At 47.8% G+C, this 24201-nt stretch overlaps 1 protein-coding gene across 4 annotated transcripts in view; it reads right to left on the minus strand.

The window, feature by feature from the left end:
• Window positions 1-5026: 5026 nt before the first annotated feature.
• KANK4 (KN motif and ankyrin repeat domains 4) overlaps window positions 5027-24201 on the minus strand; it is a 67906-nt gene continuing 48731 nt past the window's right edge. For all 4 annotated transcript variants that reach the window (XM_059374944.1, XM_059374945.1, XM_059374947.1 and 1 more), the window contains 5 exons: window positions 22972-23059; window positions 20174-20393; window positions 16698-16840; window positions 11837-12037; window positions 5027-6920 (listed from right to left, as the gene is read on the minus strand). In XM_059374944.1, coding sequence (XP_059230927.1) covers window positions 6816-6920; window positions 11837-12037; window positions 16698-16840; window positions 20174-20393; window positions 22972-23059 — 757 coding nt within the window. In that variant the 3' untranslated portion in view covers window positions 5027-6815. The remainder of the gene's footprint in view (window positions 6921-11836; window positions 12038-16697; window positions 16841-20173; window positions 20394-22971; window positions 23060-24201) is intronic.

Here is a 24201-nt window from a genome sequence, read left to right on the forward strand (position 1 = left end):
GTCCTCAACCCACTGGGCTGAATCTGGGCACTAGTAGCTTCTGAGATCTATGAGTTATAACCCAGACACCCAGAAGACTGAGTCTCCCAAATCCTAGCTCCATAATTCCTTAAAGTCCTGATTGGCCCAGGTAGTATCCCATGTCCATCCTTCGGTGGCCAGGAGCCAGTTTTTCTTGTAGGAATTCAGTAGCTCCTGCTTACAGTTCTGTGGATGCAGGATGGGGTGGGGAAGGGGAGGGTCTTAGGAAACGAGGGCCTGGCAGGCAGTCTGTAGGTATGTGTCCAATCGGCTTCCCTTGTCTTCATGCTCCATCTTTCCTCAGCGCATAGCTCTTGGTGGCTCATGCTTTGAACCTGCCTTGACTTCTGTGCATGCAGATGGTCTCTCCTTATGCCTCATTCCACCTCATGGCTTCTCTCTCTCACTCTCTAACCATGACCCACTGCTCTTGCCTGAAACTGCATGTTTCTTTATTCAGATTTCTTAGAAAATTCACTAGTTCATGCCAGGCCACTTCATAAGCACGTCTTGCTTAAGGACTAGCCACCTTGTGATACAGAGTTTGTGTTCAAGAATCTGCTGCCGTCCCCTAAGACCTCACCTTCTGCAAGGCTGTGTGGGCCGGATGATTTCACTGTCGGTATGGAACCGGGACCTGTACTGTGAAGAGATACACATTATATCTAGCCATTGAAAGGATGCTCCTTCCAAAAGCCTTCCCAGGTCTTCCTCCTTGAAATCCACTACCTTTGAGTGGATTCGACCTTTGAGCCTATCATGGGATACTGAGTGCATCTGTCCAGTCCCTACTGCAACAGAGACCCAAATGTACAATGACTTAAACAAGTAAAAGGATTATTTCACGGTCACAAACAAAGGGGGAAAAATAGTCCAGAGCAGATCTGATGGCTTTTCCGTGTTGGGGACTGAGCTTTTCATGACTTTCTATTCTATGACCCCTAGGGCATTGACCTCTTCTTTATGGATCCAGATGAATTACTACCACCGTCCTGCCAGTGGGAAGAGGGAAATGCATTTCCCTTCCCTGTAAATGCAGGGGCCAGAGTGTGTGCACATCACTTTGCTCACCTCTCAGTAGCCGGAACTTAGATACATGACCACATCAAGCTGCAAGGGAGGCTGGGAGATAGCGTATTCTGGGTGACAACTTGTCCAGCTCCAAGTTGAGGATTTATTGCTAAGGAGAAAGGAAAGAGTGGATATTGGGGACAATGGCACCATTTTCCTGTCACTCATTTTTGACTCCTGTCCACCATCCAGTTGGTCACGACATCCTGGCATATCCTCACTCCTGATGCCTTTCCCATAGGGCCTGATTCTTTCTCCCCATGATGCCATCATGGCCTGGGCCTTCACAGCTTCAGACCCAGTGTCTACCCAGAACCATCTAACTGATCTTTTTGCCTCCAGTCTCTCCAGCCCCACCCCAGGATCATTCACCAGTGCAGATCTGATCACCGGGCTCCCCACTGCTTGTAGCAGAGGGATTTTAACTGCCGATTTCTGAATCCCTGAACTGACATGCGCATTTTTCACACATGTGCATTTTTCTGAAGAGAGCTTCAGATTCTCAAAGGAGTCTGGGATTCCCCCTCAAGCTATAGTCTCAAGTCAAAATATCTAATCTCAAAGACACAATGAGATGTGTCTACAGACCTTCTCAAATCTCCTATTTGGGCACCTCCACAATGTGACCAAGTGATTCTAGAGTTCTCTCCAGTGTCCAGACAGGCCATGCTCTTTCTACACCACATCTTTAGAGCCGCTGTTCTGTCTAGCATGCCCGGGCGCACTCCTACACACTCTTACAGCTTAGCAGGAAGCCTCTGTGAGGCTTCCCTGACTCACGCTGGCAGAGGCGGTCTCCATAGCATGATTCAGACGCCCATTACTCATCCTGTGGCACAGTCTTCAGCCTGTGTCAGTCTTTTCTACAATAGCACCTATAATAGGTAGGCCATGGATGTCTGCTGAACAGTTGTCACCCATGACCTCCAAAACCGAAGTGCCGTTTCTAAAATGGAGATCTGAGCGTCATGTCCCACTTTCCTAGTTCCTCCTTCCTTCAAGGTCAAACTTGTTACAGTGGCTTTTTCTCTGGCCTCATCTTGCAATTCTTTGTTTTTTTTTATACTCCAAGAACACTGAAAGTTCTTTTAATGCTCCAGATCTGTCTTCTCTCTTGAGGCTTTATGCATGCTTCTTCCTCTGCTCTTCTTGGCATGGCTATACCTCCCCATCCTTCAGATGGCTTCACTACTCCAAAGGCCTTCTTAGACCTCCTTCCCACCCTCAGACTAGGCTGAGGGTCCCACCCACGTGTCCCTATGGCATCTCGTACTTTCCCAGTTGCCAGACGTATCATCTTGCATCAGAACGATGGGTTTGTCTCTCTTTCCTGAGAAACTGAGTTCTGTGTCTAACTTGCCCATCAGTATGGGCAAGTATGGGCAGTATTTGCCCAGCCCCAAACACAGTACTTGGATGAAAGTAGGTCCCTAAAAAATATGTGCTCAATGAGGGTTGACAATTTCTTGGTTGTCAGTCTGTTTTTCAGTCGTTTGCCATTGCCTTTGGAACAAAGCTTCTTTAGGTTCCTCATCATCTGTCCTCATGTACTGTGGTCTTATCTCTTCTGAATCCACTCTTTGATCGCAGCATCTTACTCAGACTCTACATGGAAGTCCTACTGAACTGAGTGAAGGTCCCCAAATGCCTGCTGTCCCAACGTTCAGCCTTGGCAATCCTGCTTTCTACCAGCACACTCTTGCCTCTCCTTACCTCTCCCTTCTCATCCTTTTTTTGGCAAACATCCACTAGTCTTTAAATTTTCAGTTCAGATACCTTTTCCTTTAGGAAGCCTTCCTTAAATTCTCAAGGCCAGCTCTGGTACCCCTTATTGGTACCCCTGTATCATTCTGTGCTTCCTTCTCACCATTCCATTTTCCTAAGTAGATGGCCAAGTGGAAGCCTCCACTGTGATATCTCTAATGTGAGCCCAGTGCCTGCACACACTGGGCATTCTAGAAATATTTGTGGAAGGAGCGCCTGGGTAGCTGAGTTGGTTAAGTGTCTGACTCTTGATTTTGGCTCAGGTTGTGATCTCAGTGTTTTGAGATCAAGCCCCGAGTCAGGCTCTGTGCTGGGCATGGAGCCTGCTTAAGATTCTCTCTCTCTTTGTCCCTCTGCCCTTCCCACACTAAAACAAACAAACAAAAAAAAACAAAGCAAAACAAAAAACACCCAGAAAAATAAAACAGAAAAAAAGAGAAATATTTGTGGAATGAACTATATTGTCTGTTCTTATCCCTTACTTTTGGTATAAGTGCCCTGTCTTCCAAAAACTGTTTGTACATCCCATGAAGGCAATGACGGAAGCTAAGATATCTGTGAACCTCTTTCCAAGCCTGAGCTTAATATCTGTCCCTAGTAAGCCTGATTTATGTTGCTTGGCGGCTGTGCTGTCAGGTACTTGACAAATATATTAATCATTGGAGCGTCGTCTTAACATTTTGGTAAGTTCGGGTTTGGGATCATGGTAACCTTAGACATGGTGTTTCTAAGGGTGACTAAAGCCACTGCCAGTGTATCTATCTTTTTAAAGCAATGTTTCACTTTCTTTGGGAAGATACCCAGTAGTGGAATTACTGGATCATATAGTATTTCTATTTTTAATTTTTGAAGAATCTCCATACTGTTTTCCACAGTGGCTGCACTGATTTACATGCCTACCAACAGAGCCTGAGGGTTCCCTCTTCTCCACATCCTTGTCAACACTTGTCTTCTTGGTACTAGCCATGCTGGCTGGTGTGAGTTGATATCTCATTGTGGCTTTGACTTAGATTTCCCTGATAATGAGTCATGTTAAGGAAGGATGGGCAAGAGAGATGAAGGGGATTAAGAGGTATAACTTTATAGAGATAAATAAGTCACAGAGATGGAAAGTACAACATAGGGAGTATAGTCAGTAATACTGTAATAATGTCATATGGTAACAAATGGTGACTACACTTACTATGGTGAATGTCAAGTAATACGTAATTAATATATTATATACCTGAAACTAATATAACATTGTATCTCAGTCATACTTCAGTAACAAAATAATAATAAAGTTGAGAGGTGTCTGGGTGGCTCAGTCCGTTAGGTATCTGATTCTTGGTTTCAGCTCAGTCATGATGTTGGTATCATGGGATCAAGCCCCATGTTGGGGTCTACACTCAATATGAAGTCTGCTTGTCCCTCTCCCTCAGCTCCCTCTCCCCATCCACCCCTCTCAAATAAATAAAATCTTAAAAGAATAGTAAAGATGAAATGACTAAAATAAGTTAATACATAAACAAAAGCCAGCAACAGGGTGGCTCAGTGGTTAAAGTCTCTGCCTTCTGCTAGGGTCATGATCTCAGGGTCCTGGGATTGAGCCCGGCATCAGGCTCTCTGCTCAGCAGTGAGCCTGCCCTTGTGATCTTTGTCTGTCAAATAAATAAATGAAATATTAAAAAAAAAAAAAAAAAAAAAGGCCAGCACCAGAAACAGTGTCAGGCACCCGGCTGGTTTCGGTAGATGTTTGTTGAATGAATACTGAGAGACAATGACATGACAGTAGGCTATGCTTATTCAGTCTCACCATGTTCTGGGCTCCGACCTTCCAGTGGAATGGAATGGTTATAAGAGGGAGAGCTTGTGTTCACATTCCAATGTCAAAATGAAAAGCATACTAAAAATCTGAGAAAGGATGGACAAAACCTTTTGATAGTGACTCAGTGGCCTCAAACCATAGGCAAACTAGTTTGTCTTCTCTGGTAAATAAGCTGTTTTTGATAGCTGGCCTCAAATGAGATCATTAAAAGATAATGTGACCCAATGAAAGTGGCCATCCTAACATGAGATACGACAATAGACTCTAAATTGGCAACATAAGAAACAGATCCCTTACTGCTGCCTGCAGAGCTATGATAGCAAATAAGACCCAAATAAGCAAATAAGACTTTGAGACAAAGACTGAGAGGCAGCATTTTAATATATAAACAGTCAGGCCAGGCTAGAGCCTCTACTCCAAGTGGGGTGTGGTCCAGGAGCATCAGCATCTCCTGAGAACTGGTTAGAAATGTAGAATCTCGGGTCCCTTCCCCTCAAACCTACTGCATTCTAGCAGAATCTACAGGTGATTGTATGCATATCAAAGTTTGAGAAGCACTGGGCTAGAACATTTTTTTTTAAGGTGGTTTTTGCTCTTCAAGTGTGCTTTGAGGTCAAAATAAACCCACTTAAGATTATTTTTAGCTCCATATTCGCTCCGTTCTCTCTACCGCTGAGCAACACTGTCACATGTCAGTGTGCTGCTCTGGGACTTTGAGACTTTCATGAATCCCAGCAACAGTTTGCTGTGCCGTTTTTTGTAGACAGTTCTTCTGGATTACAAATTGGATTCCAAAACTTCCATCAGCTGTTCCTTGTACAACACCCCCAGGAGGTAGGTTGTATAATTATTTCCTTTCTTAGAGATGATGAAACCAGGACCCAAGGAGATTTCGTGACTCACCCAAGGGCACCAAGCAAATTGGCATATAAGTCAAAATAAGAACTCAAGCTTTTGAGTTTCCAGAGCAAAGGCTCACCAAACTTTGATGTCTTTTCTTTCTATATAAGAAGGATTTTTTTGCATAAGATATTTTACAAATAAATTCATGGATAACCTTGTGTGAGTTACTGAATAGAAGCCATGCACATGTGGGTCCCTGGGATTATGGACGTTAAAGAACTGTCCAGCAGAGAGAGCAGTCAGTTCAGGGAGGACCCTGCCCTGCCCAGATCCCACACTCCTGCTGCAGTTCAGGTTGGCAGCTTCTGCAACCAGGAGCCCCAGAAACCTCAGAGCCTCTTGGGGGTTCAAAGGGGTAAAGAACCAGGATTCCCATGAAGCCATGGATATGGCTACGGAGGAAATGTGGTGGCTTCTGGATGACAACAACCTATCCCCAGGAGGATGCTTGCTCCCGCAATCTTTCCAGACTCAGAAAAGGGGATGTAACTGGACTCTCTCTAAATACACGTGATGTGCTTTACTGGATTTGGATTTCCTAATTAATTCCAATTTCCCTGGCACAACTTGGAGCCACTTAATAACTCAGAAATGGTCAAGACTGTTTAACTGGCATTGATCCCCGTAGGCTCTTCCTGCTTTGCCTGAATTTAAGATTTCTCTGTCAACCTCAGCTAACCAAAGGCCCCAGATGTGGTTTGTTCAGTTTCAGCTGACTGCGTGGTGATTCTCTGAGGGTCCTCTAGAGAATGATGGCCAGGGTGGCTGCTTCAATTCACCTCCCCTTACCCCATCCCACCCCCCACCCAGTCCTCTCCCGACATGCATGTTCAGTGGGACATATTCATGTAACTGATTACAAAACAGAAAGGTGGTGCACTTTAAGATTCCATGTAAAAAGTATTGCTTGGCTAATGTGCTCCTGCCTGTGTGCTTGCTACACGGTGCTACAAAGGGTAGAATCATGAGGAATTCAAGGCTGAAGATGTTTGGGCTTTTTTTGACAACACGGATGCACCCTGCACCTTATACCCTGCTCTGCAGCCTGCGTAGTTTTGGGGCTTGGCCTAAGGCAAAAACTACAAAGCGTTCTAATGAGCAGAATTGTATAACTGGAATGTATGTGCATATTTGACATAGTTTCTTCTCTTGAAGGGTGGCCCTCTGGCTGTGACCCATGCCCTCTCCAAGGGCTAAGGAGTCCAGAGAAGGAGCCTTTTGTTCCCAGCTGCCGGTTCTTCCTCAGCCCCTATGGCCCCAGGGACCTGCCCTGCTCTGCGTGGGCCTGCAGAAGTCCTGCAATTTCCACATGGGCGGGTGATTTCAGAACGATGGACAGAGCTGTTCGGCCAGCCTACAGGAAGAGAGGAAAAGAGAAATTTTATCCTGTCTGCCTCCTGCCCCAGAGAAGGGTGGGTTGGAAGTACAGGGTAGGCATGGGGCATCCAAGTCTGTTCTCAGCATCCAGAGACCCTAGGAGAGGGGGAGATTGGAATGGCATGAGAATCATGAAAAATGGGTCACTTTCCATGGAAACAGCAATCACTTCTGGGAAATCCGTGCAGATGGAAATAAGTGTCACATGGTTGGTTGGTTGGTTGGTTGCTTTTTCCCACACAGTTTAAAATTTTTTTTTAAATGTAAAACGGGAAAAAAATAACTCTTCCATTTTTCCATTACCCAGACCTTAATGAAAGTTAGCATTTTGGTATGTTTCCCTCTAGTCTTTTCTCTTGTGCAAATTTGTTGTTGGCTTTTAAAAAGAGGAAAGATAGTACATATCGATTTTGAATCTGCCTTTATTTTGAACGTACCATGGCACACTAGGAGATTTCTGCTGTCCTCGCACAGCCATTGTCACATATAATTTTTCTTACTGGCTTTGTAGTATTCTACCACATTCTTAGCTCCTTCTCTTCTGTTGGAGACTTAGGTTGTTTCCAGGTCTTCACGGTCATAGACTTAGTGCAGAAAGCATTTCCCCATTTCTAGTTACGCCCTAAGGACCAACTCTGGGCAGTGGTTCTAGAGCATAGAAGGGCATGTGTGGTTTTACACCCGATAAAGGATGCCATGGTACTTATCTGCTGCTGCCGTGCAGGGAGCTGCCAGGCCCACCGTCTACAGAAGCAGTGTTCAGAAGGGTCTCGGCCAACAGCACAGGCCATTCTCTACAGAGTGAGGGGGAGGGGCGCCTGGGTGGCTCAGTCGGTTAAGCGTCTGCCTTCGTCTCACGTCATGATCCCAGAGTCCTGGGATCGAATCCCACGACGGGCTCCCTGCACAGCAGGGGAGTCTTCTCCCTCTCCCTCTGCTGCTCCCTTCCTTGTGCTCTCCCTTTCCCTCTCTCTCTCTGTGTCAAATAAATAAACAATAAAATCTTTAAAAAAAAAAAAAAAGAGTGAGGGGGAAGGCCAACTTGATGCGGCAGACGGTGAGCTGTCACCATCTGTTATGATAGCAGTTGTGGTCTCTTCGGTCCTGTTCTAGAATTCTGAAATCCCGCAGCTCCAAAACCACTTCTTTGGTCACTCATTTAGAGGCAAAACCCTGATATGAGGCTCTCTGTGACCCTTATGTAGCTTGGTGAATGTGACTGTTTTTATATTCTGCTTCATAAATATTCATGGATTTACTATGTTAGCGGGGGGGGTGGGGCACCCAAGACCCTTTTGGATGGTTCTCTGCCCTACTGTATATGAGAGGAATTACTTCTGAAAATGTGAAAATCCACGAAAGCGGGTGGGGGGTGTTCACCCTCAGCTTACAGCTCTTCCGTCTCACGAGGATGGAGTCCGGCTGCCCCTGGGACTCTACACAGTAGTAAATCACTATAATGTGTGGCACAGAGCCAGACACGCCAGAAGAGAAAGAGTGAGCTCAGGGGAGAGGATGGTGCTGTGTGTGTGTGTGTGCACGCGCGCGCGCTGCGTGCAGGGAGCAGAGGAAGGAAGTGGTGTTTTGGCAAGACCCCGAAGGATGTGCACAGGCTTCATCAAACAGAAGAGCTTCTCTCCCTGCAAACGCCTCATGACCGTCTGCACCTTCCTTTCACCACCATTAATAAGTTGGTTTCTGTGGAGACGTTTGATCAATCTCGGTCTCCGTGAGATCTGGCCCGTGGCTGCCGGCCCAGCAAGAACATCCCACACCTGGTCGGGTGCCTGCCCTTTGGTCGGCACCCAGGGAGCACTGCTGACAGAGGGAGTGCTGGATGAGAACTAAGAGGTATTCATTTCAAGCTAATGAAGACCCGCACAGGGCTGCTAAGAAGTGTGCAATTAACTTGGGCAAGTGTGGATGGGGCGCCTGGGTGGCTCAGTGGGTTAAAGTTGGGCAAGTGTGGAATCAAGCAAAGACCTTAAGCAGAAGAGGCTTCTAAAAGCAGCCTCCTTCGATCGAAGAGAAGGACCTGGGTTTTACAGGCCTTTCCCCTGTACTCTGGTTTCCATCACTGCACTTTGTCAATCCCAAGGCTCTAGGTAAATGCAGAGATGGGGTGATGATTATGAGTACGAGTAAGAGCCACAGGCTAGTCCCAGGGGACATGTGTACCTTGGAACAGGGCCCATCTGGCAGTGCTGGCCTGCACCTGAATGGGGACCCCACTCATCTCACAGTGTGGCCAGAGAGACCACCTGAGGAGGGCGTATCCCTCAAATGCCCTTGCCGAAGTCCTGGGAACAAGGCGACGGTGCATGGCTCCAGTGGGAACCCCACCTGGCCAGTCCCAGCTGGGGAACACTGCAGACTGAAGAGATGGGAGGGGCTCAGGCAGCCAGCACGTGTGTGTGTGTGTGTGTGTGTGTGTGTGTGTGTGTGTGAGAGAGAGAGAGAGAGAGAGAGAGAGGCTATCTTTCAATATAACAAGAACTGCAAAAAGGAGTGTGGCGTCGTCTCTGCCTTAGGAAGCTTTCAGTGTGATGGGTACTTTGGAGGCATTGCCAAAACAAGCCCTTCAAAGTGTGAGCCCCAGAGCCCAGTCCCCGCCGCCCCCTCTTCTTTGTCTGGCAGGCAGCCCCCAAGAGGCTGGGTGACCGACTTCTCAAATTGCCTTCTAAACCTAGAGAAAATGCCTTGCTGGCTGTTCTGGGGTTCCCTGTTTACATCAACGTTTAAATACTGGTAGGACGAGAGAAACCCAGTTCAGGATATGAATTTTCGCTCAGTTTTCCAAGGAAATTATCAAGTCATCCAAACCTGCATCGAAGTCTCCTCAGGAAAGGTGCACATTGAGACGACAGGGTGGCTGTAGTAAGGGCTGGACCCCACCCTTCAGGGCAAAGCTGGAGGAACAGGGCTTGGTGCTTGGGAAAGCCTCAGTCCGCAGTTCCCTGGTCCCTCTGAAATGTCTCATGCAAGTTACCACTGGGAAACTGGGGTGAGAATCCTGAGTCAGCCCTGACCCAAGCAGGCAGCAGGTGCATGGGCCATACGTAGGGTCTAGAACCTTCTGTGGGCCTGCTGCCAGCATTTCCTGAGCACCCCTGTGCTCACCGAGCATCCCCTAACCCTCTCACCTTCTGCTACAGTGGGCTTCTGTCACTGTCCAGGTAGCTGTCCATTTCCTCCCTCCTAGGATTCCAGCCCTGCCCTGTTCCTCAACCGGACTGGCTCTTCCTGATCCACTCCTGCCTGGACTTCAGCCGTCGCCCATGACAGAGTTCCTCAGCTATTGCTGTATTAGGCCCGATGATCTATAGTTCTTTGAGGACGTTTAGCAGCAGCCCCCCCACCCGTTGAAACGCTTATGGCAAATAAAAATGTCTCCACTGTTGACGCTCCCCTGGAGGGCAGAATCACCCCCGAGTGAGAGCCATTTCTCCCTTCGGTGGCGATTCTCATCTGACCGGCTCCTCTAACCTCGGACCTTCATCCCCCCCAGTCCCCCCAGCCACGGCCTGCAAATGCTATGCCCCTACTCATTCTTGTGCTGGTTTCTTCTGATTAGCTGTCTCTGCTCAGCTAGTCACGACAGTGACTGCGACTGTCAGCTGAGCATCTGCCTGACGTCAAATACATGTTTTATAAATATCACCATATTTAGGTACAGTCTACGACGCTCCCCGTTTACAGAGGTTAAGAGGGGTTAGATGACCTGCCTGAAGTCACACAGTTACTAAACCCAGTTTCACGCTCGGAGTGTCTAAAGCCCATGCTTCCGGCAATCACTCGATTTGTCCGGCTTACAAGAGAGCCCTCTCACTGTGCCTTTCCTCCACTAGCAGTCACTGACCTGTCTCTCACCTGTGACAGACCTGGACAGAGAGGTCCAGGAGAGTCTGGCACACTCATGCCTGAGTATCCCAGCTAGCCAGGGACAGGTAAAGCTCGTGCCCCACGGTCCCACAGGCCTGCCCTTTCAGGCTTCCCCATGGCAACAGTGACTCCTAGGAGGACCCTGGGCCTGTTCCAGAAAAGAGGGGGCTGCCTCCTTCTGCCCCAGGGGAGGGGAGCTCATGAACACAAGTCCTTTGTCTGACTGCATAGTGTTTGGAACAGGAGGCCCTTATTTCCAGCAGCCCACCGCCATTCCCACATGCATTTACAGAGGGTCTGTGCTTTCTCCGAAAGGGCTTTGGATGGAATTGGGGTTCGTGGAAACAAGACACTGGACCGGGGTGCGTGCTGCCCGGTTGTGGCGTGAGGGACCCAGCAGCTTGAATCACTGATGGAACAATCGGATGGAGCCAGTGAGAGGGTCTGTCCTTGGGCGGGGAGGGGACTCGTCCCCTCTCCAGGCCTTTCTCCTCTTCAAACTGTGGCCGTTAAGTAAGTACAGGGACGTGTTTAAAGCCATTCCATTTTAGCGCCCCTGAGGTCAGACCTGGGCTTGCATCCTTGCTCGAGAACCAGCAGCTGTGACCTTAGGACAGTTACAGAAACTGTCTAGGCCTGTGTTTCCTTATCAGTAAAAATGCAGATGAAGTGTCTGAGTCACTAGATGGTCAGGAGGATTAGTGCGCTAATGCGTGGGAAGGGTCTGGCTCCTGAGGAGACTCTGAGAAGTTGGATGGAGCGGCCTCCTACCGGCTGTGTGACTGGGGGTGTGTTACACAACCCCTCTGTGTTGGTGATCACGGTGGTCACCATCAACTGACAAAGATGCTTATTTAAGAAGCAGGCGTCCGGGGTGCCTCAGGTCAAGATCTCAGGGTCACGTGGTTCCTGGAATTCTGTGGGCTGGCCTGGTGTTTTTTTGTTTTTTGTTTTTTGTTTTCTCAGGAAGGGAAGGGAAACACCTACTTGTTAATGTCCCGGAAGCCTCACCTTGTCAGTCAGGGTGCTGTCGCAGGCCGGGTGTGCCAGGAGCAGGCGCACCATGTCGGCATTGCCGTGGTGACAGGCTAGCATGAGGGCCGAGGATCCCTCGTGGTCCTGCAGGTTCACGTCTGCCTGGCAGCTCAGCAGCGCCTGGACCATGTCCTGGCGGTCGTGGCTGACTCCCAGCATCAGTGCCGTCTGGCCTCCCTGCCATGCAGAGCACAGGAGTGTGATGAGGACCCCCTCTCCAGCCCAGGGATGCTCGGGCAAGGCTTTGCCAGAAGATGACTGTTGATCTGAATCTCCTTTTGCTGCTGGGATTGGACCCATCCTTTTCCACCCGGCAGACTTCTGCTTTCCCCCAGAATACCATGCAGATGCCACATCTCTTTAAAGCCCTCTACTAACCCCTCGGGCACAGGATCATAACATTGAACTTACCACTTGGTATTGCAGCCCATCAATCTCTCTCTTTCTCATGGACTGTGAATCAGTTTCTGATGGCAGGGACTCTGTCCCCCCAGTGCCTGGCACTGAGCATATGCTGATGAATGTGGAATGACATAAAGGAAGGGCTGACTGCTTCCCCACCATGGCTTCCTATGGCCTGCCCCAGCCTGACTTCCTCCAGGAAGCCTCGGTCTGCTCAGAACACCCCTGGTATTTTCAGTTCATTGATACCCAGAACCCTCTCGGTCTTGACGAGATCTCTGCTTGCATGGTTGTATGGTCATTTCTAATCCATAGTCTCGGACAGTTTTAAGTTTTTTATTTAGTTAAGTAATATCAACAGCCCACTTGGGGTCTGAACTCACAAACCCGAGATCAAGAGTCACGTTCTTTTCCGATGGAGCCAGCCAGGTGCCCTGCCACAGACCCTTTGTAGCACCCCTGTAATCAGCGCTCATGGCGGTGCCTCAGAGTCAGAAGGTGAGCCCAAGCCCTGGTTCTCCTGTTTCCTGCTGCGTGACCCTGGCACCATTCCTCACAGTCCCTGAATCTTGTTTCTTTTTCTTTTATTAAAAATTAATATACTAATGACCTGTCCCATGTACCTCACTTTTGTGGGAATCAAGTTGAAATAAAGGATATAAATGTAACAATGTATGGTAGTGATTTTTCTGATTACAAACTGGCCGTTATTCCTCATCGATTTTCCTTTATATCCATGGCTCTCTTACACAGCTCGGCTGTATTTTGCCCTCATGGTTCTCCTGGGTCCTAGGCAGGTCCGGCTTGTCTCTCTCACCCGACATCAGGCTTTTTTAAGGTGGTGAGAATGAGGCAACCTTTCTGTTTTCTGTCCTTTCAGCTCCCCTGTGGCTCTGAGCGCCGTGTCTTACACGTAAAAAGTGCTGAGGACATGCTTGCTGGCGTGTTTGTTCACTGATACAGGCCAGCGGGTGGTAACTGATGGATTATGCTTCCCTGCCCAGAATGCTGGGGCTTAGGGAAAAGAAAGGGGGTTTGCAATCAGGAAAATCCTGGCTGTGCTGCTTATTATCTTTGTGAATCTGGACAAATTAACCTCTCAGTGACTTTTCCTGATTTGGTAAAGTGGGAGTGCTTAACGAAGTTATCTGCCTCGAGGGGCTGTTGTGAGACCCGAATGCTTCACAGGTGCTCGGCATGTGTTAGCGCTTAGTGTTGTTAGGAGCATGGGAGGTAACGTAGTATGAATGCTCAGTATGTGAGAATGTATTCTTCGGGGTCCTAGTTCTCCATTTCTCTGGAACACAGGCACATCTGTCCAGAAAAGCCTTTTTGCCCTTTGGGTTGCTTATACTCAGCCCTGAAGTAATGGTCCGTCCGTCCGTCCTTCCTTCCCTCTTTTTTCCCCCTCCCTCCCTCTGTTTCTTTCATTTTGTTTATTCATTTGAGAGAGCGAGAGCATAAGCAGGGCAGAGGGAGAAGGAGAAGCAAACTCCCTGCTGAGCCGGGGCCCCAATGCGGGACTCCATCGCAGGACCCTAGGATCATGACCTGAGCCGAAAGCAGATGCCTAACCAACTGAGCCACCCAGGTGCCCCATAATGGTTCCTTCGTTACTGGACTAACCAGACCATGAGATTTCCACTGAGACCCTTCTCTCCCAGTCGTATTAAAGCCAGATGACATATGTAGGTTATCTTTTTGTCCCTCTGCCTGACTTCCCCTGTCTTCCTCACCTCCCTCCTGGTCCAATTCAATATAGTTTAATTCAGTGATATTTACAGAGTGCTGCTATATTGTCAGACGCTGTGCTGATCCTGGAGATACAGAAAGAAATCAACCGCTTAGCCTAGGAGACTCCCAGCCTCCCAACTCATTCTTATTTACCTGATCCCTGTGGCTCGCCTCTCTGGAGAAGCCCTGGAGGGAGGGGAAGGGAGCAGTGGCAGCTATGAATTCCCGCCCCTCCTTGAGCAACCAGGGATGAGCAGCTTACCTTCTAGAGCATCATTTTCTCCCCCATAAAATAAAGGGCACTGGGGGGACCTGGGTGCTCCAGTCTATTAAGTATCTAACTGATTTCTTTTTTTTTTTTTTTTAAGATTTTATTTATTTATCAGAGAGAGAGAGGGGGGAGAGAGTGAGCACAGGCAGACAGAATGGCAGGCAGAGGCAGAGGGAGAAGCAGGCTCCCTGCTGAGCAAGGAGCCCGATGTGGGACTCCATCCCAGGGCGCTGGGATCATGACCTGAGCCAAAGGCAGCTGCTTAACCAACTGAGCCACCCAGGCGTCCCTCTAACTGATTTCTGCCCAGGTCATGATCTCAGGGTTGTGAGATCATGCCCCCTCAGGTTCTGCACTGGGTGTGGAGCCTGCTTGAGATTCCTTCCCTCTCCCTCTGCTGTACCCTACTCCCCCCTCTCTAAAAAAGGTGGCGACGGGGCACTGATTTTGATTTTGGTGCACATCCCTTCTTGCAAGAGGATCAGTTTAGAGGGGCGCCTGGGCGGCTCCATCAGTTATGCGTCTGCCTTCAGCTCAGGTCATGATCCCAAGGTCCTGGTATCCAGCCCCTCACCAGACTCCCTGCTCCGTGGGGAGCCTGCTTCTCCCTCTCCCTTTGTCTGCCACTCCCCCTGCTTGTGCTTGCTCTCTCTGTGTCAAATAAATAAATAAAATCTTAAAATTTTTTTAAAAAGAGGGCCAATTTAGAAAAAAATTAATGTTTATGGGAAGCATTTAAAATAAAAACAACTTGGGGTGCCTGGGTGGCTCAGTGGGTTAAAGCCTCTGCCTTTGGCTCAGGTCATGATCTCTGCTCAGTGGGAGAGCCTGCCCCCCCCCCCCCCCCCCCTGCGGCTTTGCCTACTTGTTATCTGTCAAATAAATAAAAAATCTTAAAAAAAATAAATGAAATAAAAACTTTATTAAATCTGAGGATGTAGGAACCCTAGGTGGAAATACTTTGAAAAACAGAAAGTGATCTGCAGATGTCTGTTTCTTGCCACCAGTAGGACTGCTGTTCGATGGAGTGTGCAAAGTGACCCAGTCTGGGTAGGCTACCATCTGCACTTTGTGGGGGGTAGACAGGGGAGTTAAATATATTGTTGGGAGGTACTTTTTATGGGTCTCCTTGTGAGTGGTATTATCTGCCTTCTTATTCTAGGGTCTTTTTAATTTTTATTTTTTAATTTATTTAAATTCAATTAATTAATATACAGTGTATTATTAGTCTCAGAAGTAGAAGTCAGTGATTCATCAGTCTTTTCTAGCACCCGGTGCTCCTTCTAGCACACGCCCTCCTTACTGCCCATTACCCCATCCCCCTTCCCCCTCTCCTCTGACGACCCTCACTTTCCTGTGATTAAGAGTCTCTTACGACTTGTCTCCTTCTCTGATTTCATCTTGTTTTAGCTTCCCTCCCTTACTTTATGCTCCTCTGTTTTGTTTCTTAAGTTCCACGTATGAGCGAAACCGTGATAATTGAGATAGTCTTTTCAAAGATGCTGGTACAGTGAATAGCCTTGGAAGAGAGAGAGAGGATCTTCTCCAAAACAGAGGGCAGACATACTCACTATCCCATATAAAAGATGCGGGTTCCCTATGCTCACAGTTCCCTTCTGGTAATATAACCCACTCTGCACAGGGAGCTAGTGTAAATACTGACTCTATGACTACTCTTCTTGCTGTGAATGATATACTATCCTTTGTCTCTGGCACAGGAGTTTCATGTCTTCTACCAGCATCCAGGACATTGTAGCATGCTAACCGATTAGCTCTAAGGTAAGAGTACAATCTCAGATCCTTCACAGTTCTTGATAGTTAGGCTTACATCTCTGATCACTCTAGCGGTGGGAAGGAGAGTTGCACGCCCTCCATTGTTCACATATTACTCAAAGACGGGTACATGGTCTTTTGAGGAGTTCCCATTGTTCCCTGTGGACCCTTGTCTAACGCAAAGCTCTAACTGGCTAAGGACCAGACCCCTACTCTGTGCTGTCAAGTAGAGGGGCCGGAAGTTGAACAGAGATGTTCAACCTTCTGAACTGTTTTCTAATTCATGATTGAGATCGGTCACCTGCAGGGGCTTCCCACACATCAATGAGCAAATGTTTTCCAGCCTTTTCATACCTTCTCCTGCTGGTGCTAACTGTGGGATCACTTTGTTTAAGAAGTCAGATCTAGATGGACTTTGCCCAGGTATGGACCAGGACATAGACCACAAGCTCACTGACCTCCATCCTGGCCTGTCTGGATCTCTGAAGCTTCTGAAGACACCAAATGTGTAGGCTTTGGACAAATGCCATTTGCAGGGTCCAGCCTTCTTGGGTTAAAAACTACATAGATCTATGTGGAATTTCTTCCCCTACTGGCAGAATAAAACTGAGAGGTACCCATATTTATTCAAGAGGGGATCATGTGCACACCTCCTACCTGAGTAGCTTGGATGTTCACATTTCCTTCCCTTAAGAGTTTCCAGACGACAGCCATGTCTTCATCCGTCTCTGCAGAAGCCAAGGGAGTGATCATCACGGCAGTATAGCCAGCTTTGTTCTGATGGTCCACATTGCAGACACCTGCAAGAGGAGCCGTGAGCATTGGACTAGCTCCCAGGGGAGCAGAACTGAGTTTCTGCTTTAGCTGCCTGCTGGTTAAAAGGCCATGGTACAGAAGAGTCCTCTCCCAGTGGTGGAGTCAGTGTTTACATCTGTAGCAGCCTTTAAAAGTGGCTAGTTTCCTTTACAAGTTTTCTAGGCTACCCAGCAAGAAAGGTCCATGGTGGTAGAGTCACAGATGGCCAAGGGGTACAGTGATCATGACTATTTCCTAACGCAGTGTTCTGGATGCTGAAGGTCAGTGAAGCTTCATAAAGGGCCCAAGTGAAGGTGAAATGAGACCAGGACATGACTCATGCGGCCACATACCACCCACTGTGCGTTTTAGGTTTTACTCTATGTTGTGTGTAACTCAACCTACCAGCTGAGTTTTCAGGTCTTTCCCAAAGGCCTAGTGGTATGTTGGGCAGTGTACCAGGATGCCTGAAAAATGCCACAGGATAAATATAGGACATCTTCCAGGAATAACCATCTTATTTGAAAAATGGAAGGGGAAAAAATGTCTCCATGCATTTTTGTATTAATAATACATTTCACAGTAGAGCAGAAAATAGCGTATCTTTAAGATGAAGTATTAGTTGAGAAGTCAGAAGAAATGTCTGCTTTGTAACCCTGGGGATGTGCGTACATTCACATCCCTCTCCATCAAAGGCAACATAGGAGATCATCAGCCTGTTATCTGTTGTAGAAATGATCCCATCTCTTACCGGCGCTATCATGTGGTAAACAAAATCTTTCCCATACTGTTGCTGAAAAACCGATGTATCGCTTTTGCACACTAAAAGAAACTATCTCAGTGGATCAAGTCATTTAGCCTTTCTTAGCATTTCCTCTGTAAAATGGGGATAATAACAGAACCTGTGGGGTTACTGTGAAACTTAATGAGTTAATATCTAAAGCACTTAGAACTGTACCTCAGAAACACTCAATAAGCATTAACTGTTTCGCTATCATTGTCCAGAATAGTATTCTGTTGTTTTTTTTTTTTTATAGCCTTGCTACTTGCTCATGAAGATTTAGGTACTCATTGTAACAAACCTGGACTTTTATGAAAAAAATGTCTGGGCTACTTATAAGTTCTGTCCTTGGGTAAAAAACCAATATTGGTTTGACATTCCCTCCACCCCACCTCAAACAGTTTTCCAGAAATGTGCCATTGCGATGCCAGGATGCCAATGGATATATTAAAAAAAAAATTAATTCTGACCACTGTCGTGACCGGTGGGGCTATGAAAGCGGATTACAGCCCCATGCACAGCCTCACAGCTCAGCCCTGAAGAAGAGAGGAATATCTGCATTGCCTTCCTATTGATTTTTTTATTTTTACTTCAGGACTATTTTACATTTGCTTTTAGGAGACATAAACAATCCTCAGGTTACACTTCTCTTTACTCTCTTCAGAAGCATGACTTATGACTCAGTAGGGTAAGGACTGACTTCTCCTCAGGGACTCAGAAAAGGGGCTGAGGACCCCGGGCTTCCGAAGCAGATTCTCCTGAGGGCACACCAGGGAGGGAGCCAACCCTTGGTTGGGGGGTGGGGGATACACTCTTGACTGAGCCCGTCCAGCTCTGCAAGCATTCTCCTCTGCAGCGGTGTTCTGGCAAAATAAAGGACAGATCACAAAGGACTAAGGTGGTGGAGGTGCACCCGCTGGGCTGTGTACTCAGTCATGATGAGTCACCTCTGTGCAGCCCCTTACAGTGTGTAAAGTGCTTTCTGGATGCCTCACAGCTGCAAGCCTGGGTTTCAGAGGGTGACCGATATGCCCTCCTCAACAAGCCGCCTACAGTGAGGGAAAAGAATGGAACGTTCCGCCCATTCTTTGCTCCCCTTCATATTCTGTGCTTATGGCTATTTCAGCTCTATCAGTATGATAAACAGAAAGCTTCCAGATCACTTTAGGGTTGAGGAGAACCGAATGGATTCTCCGTTGACACCAGCAGAAATGTGTAACAGCCCAAGGTTAGGTCGTCTGCTCTCTGGCCTGGCCTGGGCCACCTGGAGAACTTCTAACAGGCTTCAGTGTGAGCTACTTCAAGGTGAGGCTCTGCATTTCCAATCTTTGGATTCTTTATGCACAGAACACAGGTATGCTCCATTTAATGATGTGCCTTTCTCAATGGAGCTACCCCTTTTATGATGTCCCTGATTCCATGAAGAACTCAGATCTAGCACAATTGGCTCAATGTCAGAGTTGTGACTTTATCTTCCTCTGATACTGTGGAAAGCAGAAAGAATTTTAGGCTGTCATTAGGTATTTCATCTTTCCATTCAGGTAAAAAGCCCTCAAGGCTGCTTAAGGGAATTTGGAAAAATGGAATGATCAGAAGGAACCCGGCCTGAGAAAGGCTTCAGCTGAAAGGGTTGGGATAGAAAGGGAATGCAGCAGCCCAAAGAAGGGAATGAGCTTGGTGAGCCAGAGGCCATGTGACTGGAGTGGGGGGAAGGAGGATGCACGGTGATGACCGAGGTAGCAAATGCAGGTGGGGGGCAGGCCGTCCGGGATTCCTGAAGGCCAGGCTGAGGAAGCTGCCTTTCATTCTTCCAGCAGTGGGAAGGCATTTAAGGCATGGAAGGCATTTAAGCCAAGGTGGGTAAGATCCAAGTTGGGGGAAAGCTGTTGGATCTGGAATGCGGACTTCCTGATGCCCATGTAAACTCCTCCTCCGGCCTCCTAAATAAAGGTTACAGATCTAGCATGTGCTCCAATTCCCGGATGCAGAGAACAGGAAGAACAAACCAGTGGTATCAACTTTAAACCCCAGCAACACACTGAGTCATTGCCGTGATCTCGGAATCACGCAAAATTCTGTTGACTTTTCTGAGCGTCACTTTCATCATCTTAGAATAGGGATAATCATCCCTATTAACAGGAGTTATGAGGATTAAATGAGATCTCATATGCCAAGTGCGTGGCAGAGGGCCTAATCTGAGGACATCATTTGGGTTTTATAAGTACCCTCCTAGGGTCTCCCTCATACAACCTTCCTAAACTCATAGATGCCATTGGGCCTGGACCCGCCTTCAGCCAGCCCATCGGCCACCTGTCCACACCATCACTCCTGGGCTGCGTGATGTTGTCCCACACAGCAACATGAGGATAATAATACCTCCATCACAAGAGTGTTGTGAAGAATGGGTGACATTACTAAAGGCACGGCGGTCTTAGTCCAGCTCCTGGAATACAGGAGGAACTCAGGACAGTGAAGAACCTTGGTGCAGGAAGGAAGTAGGTACCAAAATGGCCCTTCACGGAGGGACCCAGGCTTAGCAGACGCAACCATTTCTGACCTGTCTCCAGTAGCAGCTTCACGACAGAAAAGTTGGAGTGGGACACGCTGTAGTGAAGGGCCGTGTTCCCGTTGCCATCAGCCAAGTTCACCAGCAGCTTCAGGAAGTGTGGGGACAGGGGCTGGACCCCACGGAGGTAGGCAGCCACCACGGCAGGGCTGGACGACTTCCGGCTGGAGACGCGGAACCACTCTTGACGGATGGTGTTCAAGCTCAGCCTCTGAAATACCAACAGATGGCAATTCCAGGAGGTCGCCTGGCCTGGGGTGCTCGAGCTGGGCCGCTAGTTTCCATGGGAGAAGGCAGCTTTGGATGCTTCACCTCTGTTCCCTCAGCTCCCTCTAACTCCGTGTGACCTACTCCTGGAAGATCAGAGCTAGGGCAGATGGGGCGTGGTTTGAACCTGTGCAGTCAGCCCCCATGTGACGTAGAAGGAGGTCTGGGAGAGCAAACAGTAACCAGTGACAAAGTGCAGGGGACAGTTTGAATCTTCTGTGAGTTTAGATCACACCCATGTATGCACAGGATAACCAAGCCCCTGTCTTTCACACACACACAGCCAGCCTACACTGACCTTAGCCTGGATCCTACCAGGACTTTTGTGTGTTTTTAATAGGCATAGCTAGCAAGCCACAACATTTTACTAATGGGGAAGATGCATGCGAAAGCTAAGATAAACAACAAGCCCAATTTATGCTAGAATTAAAAGCCAAACAGCTGGGTTTGAATTATTTTTGGCTTTTAAGCTTTGCTAGGACCTTCAGAGAAAACGGTTTAACAACCCATGGCAGGACCTCACTATCTGTAGTGTACAGCTCCTTTGGAACCATGGAGGAGGAGAGTTCCAGAGCGAATGACATCAATTCTGTGTGTTACATGACCTATGTGTTTAAAATAGAACATGCTTAAGTTACTTATCTGAAGGGGAGGAGAAACCATGGGGATGTGATTTCATAGTTATTCTGGAAATGAACTGGGTTTGGGGTCCAGACTAAGCTGTGTGACCTTGGAACTCACAGAGTCTTTATGAACCTTACTTGTCTCATCTGCAAAATGGGGATGAAATAGGACTGGGTCCCTAACCTCCCGTGGCTCGACAGAATGAGGTCCTTGTACAGCCTGCTTTGTCTCTCAGGTGGGGTGAGGGTAGGGGGTACTTTAATCCCAATACAGGTGTGGTGTCAGGTTTGCACATCCTCTATCGCTTTTCTTTTCTTTTTAATTTTAAGATTTTTTAAAAAAGATTTTATTTATTTATTTGACAGACAGAGATCACAAGTAGGCAGAGAGAGGAGGAAGAGGAAGAAGAGGAGGAAGCAGCTGCCTGCTGAGCAGAGAGCCCGATGCGGGACTTGATCCCAGGACCCTGGGCTTTAACCCACTGAGCCAACCAGGCGCCCCTAAGGTTATTGTTAAGTAAACTCTACACCCAACTTGGGACTTGAACTCATGACCATGAGATCGAGTCGCATGCTCTACCAACTGAGCCAGCCAGACACCCCTCCCCTATCACTTTTCTAGGCAGAAACAGTGGAACCTTTCATGGCTGAAACATTTTTTATATACCAGAATATCTCCCTCTCCTGTGGAATTGTCAGGAGACTCTGGAGAAAGATCCTAATATTAAGGAACATACAGCTTAGTTCTGTAATTCATTTAAAATTAAGTAACAGGAGTTTCAATCAACATTCGCATCACATACTGTGTTTTTGTTGTTGTTGTTTGTTTTTTTAAATAATCTGGCAACTGTTGTTTGCAAAATCAGCTAAGATAAAATAATGAAAATAGGTTGGGCTGAATCAATCATTTTTTTACCCCTAAGGCTCTTCTGTGAAGGAAAACAAAGGGGCTTTAAAAATGCTCACAGGCTGTTACATGTCAGGGCCTACCAGTTGGCTCTCCTGACTTGGGAATATGTGTCTGTGCCAGGATTTCTTGAATAAAAGTAAAACCTAATGGCTACATGTTTAATTCCCTGTGGGCCATGAAGGTGTTAAGAAGCAAGCAAATTTTTTTTTCTTTTTTTGCTTTTGGTCACTTGACCCATAGGTTCATGTCAAGAAACACAATAAAGGGATGCGTGGGTGGCTCAGTCAGTTAAGCATCTGCCTTCGGCTCAGGTCACGATCTCAGGGTCCTGGGATGGAGTCCTGCACTGGGCTGCTTGCTCAGTGGGGAGCCTGCTTCCCCCTCTGCCTGTTGCTCCCCCTGCTTGTGCTCTCTCTTTGTTTCTCTCTCTCTGACAAATAAATGAATAAATCAGTAAAGACTACAGAATTAAATACCAGGGCTTGAGGGTAACGAAGACATGCTGCCCACCACCCACCTTCATTTTATTAATGAGGACACAAGCTCTGAGCCACGAAATGACTTGCTCAGTATCTCACCGACAGCTGTCCTGGGACTAGAACCCCCGGTTCCCGCGCCACGCGCTCCTCACTCTGACCACAGTTCTCCCCAATCATGAGGCAATTTTGAGCCCAAGCCACACAAGGGCTGGTTTGGTTTTGAAGCCACACACAGTTTTATGCTGGATGTTCAAGGGCGATGCCTGGGAACGTTCCGCGGTGCCTCAGAGCACCGGGCTGCTCCCTGGTGCATCAGCATCCGGTCCCGTCTCCTGGCATCATTATCCTCACACCGGCAGCGGAGTTTGGGCAAAGGAGAGCACCCTGGGGGAAAGGGATTCCGTGCACACGCACACAGCTGCCTCAGGCAAGGGACCAAAGTCACCCAGTTGGAACTAAGAGCTTAAACGGTAGGGACATTCCTTCCATGACAATGAAAAATCACAGTACCAAGAGTTGGTCGTTGGTGGCCCCAGTTTCTGGCAGATGTTGGCTCAATGCCCGGCATGCGTTGAGGAATTCTTCTGAAGGTTTATATCTAAGGGAAAAACATATATATGTATATATAATCAGTCTCCATATTAATATAAAAGAAAGTAATCCCCTAGCTTGACTTTGCTTCTCAGCAGCTGAAACACCCTCACTGGGCCACCTCCCAGGCAAGGTGCATCCCGCTGAATTCAGCCTCCTGTCAGTGAGGCTTGGCTCTGAACCCTGCTGAGGAGTGAGTCAAGCACATTGCCCTTTTTATCCTGCTGTTTTCAGGAGGCAGGAGCAGATCACCAAAGCATTCTGGGGGCCGTGAGACTAACGGCAATTCCTGACATGCTGGGAAAAGGGAGGGCTGTCTTCCTGACTTTGGGTAAACTATTTTCTGCCTAAGTGACTTGAAAAATCCAGAGAACCCCATCCCTACCAGCAATTTTTTTCAGGTTGTTCTTCCATGAAGGATACCATCAACGTGAACAGAGTCAGTACAATGAAACTCAGTTAAGCTGGGATGTTCTCAGTGCTGAGCACTCTTCCTGGGTTAGTGGAAGGGCAGACGGACCATCCCAGGGTGGACTTCATGGCACTGGTCACCAGGAAGCTCTGCCTCAGCTTGTCTCTATAGTGCCGCCATGTTCAACAGCCCTGTGGACCTGCTTACCAGTCAGCCCCCCTGCTTGTCACTGCCCTAGCTGCTCCGCTGAGGGGGGTGATGTTGGTAATGGGGCTTACTATCCTTATTCCTAACACTTCTCTTTCTTTCTTTCTTTTTAAAGTAGGCTTCATGCCCAGCATGGCACCCAGTGTGGTGCTTGAACTCATGACCCTGAGATCAAGACCTAAGCTGAGGTCAAGAGGCAGATGCTTAACTGACTGAGCCAGCCAGGCACCCCTCTACTATTTCTCTCGAGAGCCTGCTCTGTGGCAGGCACTGTGCTAGGCATTTTACATACTTTTTCTCATCCAGTCCCCAGATCAAACCTATCAGGTGGCTGTTACCCACGTATTACAGAAGAGGAAGCTGAGGCAAGTACAGTGGCAGACATGGGATTTGAACCCAAGTGTGTCCAGCCTCAAAGACAGTGCTGCTTTTCATCACGTGACATGACCTCACATCCCTTTAAAAGATGGGGTTATGTCAGCATGGCCAATGGGAGAGGTGAATAAGCATGTAGGTCAGAGTCAGACCAG

The sequence above is a fragment of the Mustela nigripes genome, chromosome 14, assembly GCF_022355385.1.
Source record: "Mustela nigripes isolate SB6536 chromosome 14, MUSNIG.SB6536, whole genome shotgun sequence".
Classification (NCBI taxonomy): Eukaryota; Metazoa; Chordata; class Mammalia; order Carnivora; family Mustelidae; genus Mustela; species Mustela nigripes.